The sequence below is a fragment of the Tachypleus tridentatus genome, chromosome 2, assembly GCF_004210375.1.
Source record: "Tachypleus tridentatus isolate NWPU-2018 chromosome 2, ASM421037v1, whole genome shotgun sequence".
NCBI classification, from domain to species: Eukaryota; Metazoa; Arthropoda; class Merostomata; order Xiphosura; family Limulidae; genus Tachypleus; species Tachypleus tridentatus.
In genome coordinates, this window is record NC_134826.1 from 20,562,276 (window position 1) to 20,568,535 (window position 6,260).

A 6,260-nucleotide genomic window follows, 5' to 3' on the forward strand; every position below is an offset into this window, starting at 1 on the left:
TACACATATACCAAACCTTGCCAAAAAAAAAGAAGCTTTTGTGCGAGATGTTTATGTCATATCTTATAAATACAATAATTTTACAGGAACCCAAGAGTTGATGGTTGAATGTGTTCGTGACTACGATACTTTGGTGGTAGCGCCATATCTCTGTGATATTGACAAGAAACCTAACATTGTTACACAGACATGCAACAATTTTCCCTGTCCATCAAGGTAGGTTATTTTCATTTTTTTATTCTAGTTTAGTGTAATAGCAAAAAAAAAAAAAAAAGACCATTATTTTGGGGTCTTCTTAACTTTATTTTGGGTCATTCCATGCCAACTCACCCAGAAAAAGAGAACTTTTCCCAGTTTATGTTATAGATTTTCTTGAAAAGAAATTCAAGCCAAAACTTGATTTATTCAGGCCTGCAAAATGCTACAGCTGCAGGCCCGGCATGGCCAAGTGATTAAGGCGCTTGATTCATAATCTAAAGGTCGCGGGTTCGAATCCCTGTCCCACCAAATATGCTCGCTCTTTTAAGGGACGTTATAATGTGACGGTTTGTCTCACTAATCGTTGATAAGATTAGCCTAAGAGCTGGATGGTGGCGACTAGCTACCTTCACTCTAGTATTATGCTACTAAATTAGGGACAACTAATGCACATAGCTCTGATGTAACTGCGCGAAATTCAAACGAAATCTACCGTTGTACTGAACTGCTGAAGGACCTCACCCTCCAGGGTATGAACATTTCTTACTCAAACACCGAGAGATAACTGCTGAATAAATCAAAATGAAGTTTTTCATTGAATTTTTTTTAACATGAACTGGGAACCCTTGGTGAGTTGGCATAGGATAACTCTTTTGTATTTTATGGATTGTCATTTTTCTCAGAAATCATGCTTTTTCATGTCCTGAGAATGTCTACTTGCAATATTTCATACCTAGATGGCAGCGCGGCTTGGATTTATGAAGGTGGAAACTGCTAGTATGGGAAAAGAAAGCTAAGCCTCATTTTAATCGAAATATAAAAACAAATTTTCACACTAGCGATTTGTTGTCGTAACTGTCACCACTTGTTAGATCCACGTACAGTATGACATTGAGTAATTCTACACTATAATTTGCTACAATATTTACTGTAAAGAACTAACGTTAGAAAATTTCACAAAATTATTCATTTTCTACATAAATTGCACAGAAATCCTGATTAGTTAGTAAAGTAAACTAAAATATTAATGGTAGTTTTGCTTATATTTTTTTTTGTGAGGTGTTCAAATTATTAAAAAATCCTGTAAACATTAAAGTTGCCAGTTCATGTTGAGTTTGCTGCATACATAGTTTAGAAGCAGGTGTTTACAGCGTTAATGGAGTCAGACATCATAAGTAATTTTAGGGTTATGTCTACATGTACTTGGTAGGGGAGAACACGAGCATGTTTCAAAAGTAAAAAAAAAAAAAAAAAAGAGAACATTGTCCTGCGCATGCGTAACACCGTCATGTTGTGCACAATGTTAACTTCCAGTTCCTAACCATAACAAAACTCTTGATGATACAGTTTTACAGATGTCTGTAATAAACCCATGCAAATCAGGTTAGTTCTAAGACAGATGGTATAATCCAAATAAGGTAAAAAAACAAACAAACAACCTGTGACGTATACAAGAAACAGTGTTTTAGTTGATCTCATAACAGGGTCTGCGTATATCCGGGTAATTTAAAGTTAAAGCTACGTAGTACACAATGGATTTGGTTACAAACAGATTCCTTTGTTTGGACTCGACTTGTAATAGAAACTTTCATGCTTGAAGGAACCAGTTTGACACGCAAGTTCTCGTTCGGTAACACACTTACAAACTGAGCTCCACTCGTGTAAACTTAGCGAAACTTTAAGTCTTGTTTAAATACATCGATGGTAAGGTTTAAGAAACAAGGCTTTTGAAATATGATAGCAGGAACAACAAACTTCTAGAGTGTAATAAAATATTTATCTTTTTACACGACACTGAAAAGCAAATAATAGTTTGTAGTTTATTACGCACGTAGATATTTGCAGTTACCAATAACAATGTCATAATAATTAATGATTTAGAAAAAAATTCATCTTATTTTCACAAAAAGTGTTTTCGTTTCTGAAGGAAAACTATCAATCGATAGTGTGATTTTATAGATCGTAAATAGCTCGAACCACTGGTAAAGCAACGAACATAAGGATATACACTGATAGGTATTTTCACGAAAAGAAATCCATCATTTAATAATAGAAGCAGTAACTGGAACTTAAGGCAGATAAAATACATTACATCGTATGTTAGTTTGTCTTCGGTACGACGTAATCGACGTTTTGAAAACGACAAATGAAATTAAAATAACAATTATTTTATAGCTAATACAGTATCTATTAATTTGATCATTTGTCAGGTTTCTTAACCAGAAAAATCACTTTCAAATGTCTCTTGGTGTAGCTATTTTGTTTTGGGGTACACTAGATTCAGCGCAGTGAGTGCCGAACTCACTGTTAACATTGATGCGTAGTGACCAGTTCTCTTTAACACTCGCGCACTTTTCACTGGTTACCTTACTAGGAGTGAACTTACATTTACGCCCTAATAATACACTCATAACGTGTTAATCTTATGAAATATTTTAATATATAACTAGAGACAGTTCGTCATCATAGCCGCGTGTGTGTCTCATTGTTTATAGTTGCAATAAAAGCCACTATAAATATTCTCCCGCGCAGGGTTGAAGGGGAAAAACCCTGCACGAGCACCCCTGTTTGAAGATCAGGCAACTATCATGTTTAATTGTTTTTCTGAGTGCGTTTTAGCGCAAAACCACATAAAGAATGCTCACGTTATGTTTGTTGCAAGAGTGAAACTCCAGATATAAGTAGTGGCTTATTTAGGTAGGGGCTAGAGAGGGCTCAACCCCAGAGCTCATGGTCTTAATGGAGAACCGTTAATAATGTTATTCTATGTAAAATTAGATGGGATGTAGGGCTTACAAAAATTATTAGCCCCTGGAGCCACACAGCCTTAAATCCGCTACTGGATATAAGCTCTCAAGGTTTACCGCGAAATCGCCGCCAGAGGGAAGGCAAAATGTAATACATTTAACTATTTAAGACTCTCACACTTAAATAAACCAGCAAATCGAATATTTTTTTCTGTTATCTTTAACTACTTTTATTTTAATAAACGTGGTTTTAATCTCGTGCAACAGTTTTGGGTTTGTTACATGAAGAACAGGATGTCTCCTTCTTCTGCCAAAAACAAACAAACCATTACAGTAATAGAACCACTCTTTTATTTAGATGGAACCTGACGGATTTTTCTTCATGTTCCAAAAGTTGTGGAGGCGGGATACAAAACCGAAAAATTCAGTGCATTCAAGAGCTGGAACGTAAAGAGAGAAGTGTGTTGGTTCTTAGAAATAACATGTGTCCACAACCTCCACCGAGGTCTCAACAATATTGCAATGTTATCGACTGTCCCGCCAGGTGGCAGGTTGGAGAGTGGAGTAAAGTGAGTTTTTTATTATTAAACAAAGACTTAAATAATCGGCTCTCTATGGTCTTCCTCACCACATGTATCAACACTTTAATTTTAGCGTCGTAAGATGCGAGAGTCACCCGCTAAGCCTCGGGGAGGGAGTTAGTACAGCGAACGACATATCTTAACTCACTATTAACGTTGGGTTTCCGTTACAGAAAGCATAAGGTTAGTGTAAACATGTTCCAGACGTAAACTAGCAAACGAAAACCATATATTATTAACACTAGTTTTAATGAACTTTGTGATTAATATGACACTGGATGAGTATTGTTCATTTGATTTTATAACTTGTTAATTAATCGAATAATTAACGAGCGTGAAAATATGGAATGTTACCATAATGCACATAATGTTTTTGTGTTTATTGTAATATGAGGTACAAAGAAAATTATTTTCTTGGTGATCGTAAAATATAATCAATTGAAAGCAACCATATTACCTTGTTTCCGAAAAGAAATCATTTTGACTTTTTCGTGTGAAAATAAACCATGTACAAGATATTTAGATCACTTGATAAAATATGTTAAAATATTTGAGGCTTAATTTGTTTTTTTTTAAATTTTCGCGCAATGCTACACGAGGGCTGTCTGCGCTAGCCATTTTTAATTCAGCAGTGTAAGACTAAAGGGAAGGCAACTATTCATCACCATCCCAGCCAACTCTTTTAACAACGAATAGTGTGATTGATCGATATTTATAACGCCCCCACAGCTGAAAGGGCGATCATGTTTGGTGCAACAGGGGTTTGAGCAGATGACCCACAGCTTGCGAGACAAGCGCCCTCTAACGCTCTAGTTATGCTGGGCCTGTTGAGGTTTCAGACCCTCTTCCTTGTTGATACGTGAATTAACCATTGGATTTATCAACTGATTTAACTCTCTTTTTATAACTGCAATATTACAAAGGTATTTAAACTCAATATAACAAATTATATATTATTCTAGTATTTAGCCAAAGTTATACTTGACGACAATAATAAATTGATCAAATTTACTAAAAATACGTTTTTTGTTGTTTATTTTAATGGCGCAATTTCTCAATGAAAACTGTGTTCGTGGCCTGAGAATACAAATGATTCTTCCACCTCAACTCTGAAAGTATCAACAAACTTAACGAAATACTTTAACACATTTTAATAACTGTACAATTAAACATGTTAAATGTTATGTGATTTGCAGACAGTATGAACCAGGATAACCAATCAGAACAACATCCCGTACGTCACGGGCGTTTGTTTAGTTATAATTATTTCGTGCTGTCGGATACGGATTGAAAATTATTTTTAAACAACACTGAAGAACTACAACAATGAAAAAAAAAATTTGTTTTGTTGAATTAATATGATATTGTTTCAAGTAGCTTGCATCCAAAGTAACTGAAACATAGAAAATGAAAGAAAGTAGATTTTCTCCCGCCTTTGTGGTAGAAACAACCTTGTATAGCGACATCTTTCGGACACTGTTAACATAAAATGTTTAAAAATTACGCGTTACCAACTTAATTCAATTTACATGTAACCGTTGTTTTAAAGCAGTTTGCTGATATAAATAGCGGCATGGCCCTGTGGGTTAAGACGTTCGACTCGTAATCTGAGGGTCGCGGGTTCGAATCCCCGTCGCACCAAACATGCTCGCCCTTTCAGCCGTGGGGCGTTATAATGTTACGGTCAACCTCACTAGTCGTTGGTAAAAGAGTAGCCCAAGAGTTAACTTCGGATGGTAATGACTATCTGCTTTCCGTCTAGTTTTACACTGCTAAATTAGGGACGGCTGGTGCAGATAGCCCTCGTGTAGCTTTGCGTGAAATTCTTAAAACAAATATCGTCTCCATCATTACTGTTTCTATCGTGTCCTAACTGGTTTGTATAGCCCTGGTTTGGGGGGAACGGCTTCGCAGGTACTGGATTTAACAGTTAATGGGTTGATGCATTATCATTATAAACTCTTCTTTTATTTCAATTAGATATTCTCATTGATAAATATTATTATTTATTATTTTTTGTGCGATTTAGTTCCTACCTTATTTTAACTTTTAATCGTTTTGGTTAAACACGTTTTAAAAATTGTCTTCCTTAGTGTTCTCATCTGTGTGGCGGAGGAGTACGAACCAGAAAAATAAAGTGTGTTAAAGTAGTTCCTTTTGACCACAAGATCAACCAGCCTCAGTCTAGTTGCCAAGGTGATAAACCAGCAATGCAGGAAATTTGTGGAATGAAACCCTGTCAAGAGAAAAACAAATCCAATATTGAACGGCCACCTTCCATCAAGATTTCAAAGCAAGACTACATCCAGCAAGAACCAATCAGAAATGTGAAGCTGGACATTGGGGGCAGAGCGGTTCTCTTAGAAAGAACCACTGTCAGAATCAGATGTCCAGTTCAAAGGTTTAACAGGTCACACATTCGATGGCAGAAAGAACACAAGGACTTGGCAGCAAGTCGAAAGTATCGGTTTAGTAACAGGGGAACACTTAAAATAAAAAAATATATCACTTATGGACGCAGGACAGTACACCTGTAGGGCGGGGTCCGCGAAGGCAGATATAACCTTAATTGTCAGACCTTTACCTTTCAAACACCTAAAGGAAGGCATAGCTGTTGAGGGTTCTAACTTATTAGGAGATAAAAAAGATCCCCACATTAAACTTACCCAACAATCATACACTCAGAGTTATCCTAAAGAGAGAGTTAACCTCAAGATTGGTGGCATGGCTACTC

At 36.2% G+C, this 6,260-nt stretch overlaps 1 protein-coding gene across 1 annotated transcript; it reads left to right on the forward strand.

The window, feature by feature from the left end:
- Positions 1–55: 55 nt before the first annotated feature.
- LOC143235299 (ADAMTS-like protein 3) lies at positions 56–6,249 on the forward strand. The gene is made up of 3 exons (XM_076473326.1): positions 56–216; positions 3,304–3,514; positions 5,620–6,249. The coding sequence occupies exons 1-3, from the start codon at positions 101–103 to the stop codon at positions 6,061–6,063; spliced, it is 771 nt and encodes a 256-aa protein (XP_076329441.1). The 5' UTR covers positions 56–100; the 3' UTR covers positions 6,064–6,249.
- The last annotated feature ends 11 nt before the right edge of the window (positions 6,250–6,260 follow it).

Coding starts and splice junctions, on each gene's coding strand:
- LOC143235299 (XM_076473326.1), top strand. CDS start 101: ATGGTTGAATGTGTTCGTGACTACGATACTTTGGTGGTAGCGCCATAT. Junction 217..3,303: donor AATTTTCCCTGTCCATCAAG/GTAGGTTATTTT, acceptor TCTTTTATTTAG/ATGGAACCTGACGGATTTTT. Junction 3,515..5,619: donor AGGTTGGAGAGTGGAGTAAA/GTGAGTTTTTTA, acceptor TGTCTTCCTTAG/TGTTCTCATCTGTGTGGCGG.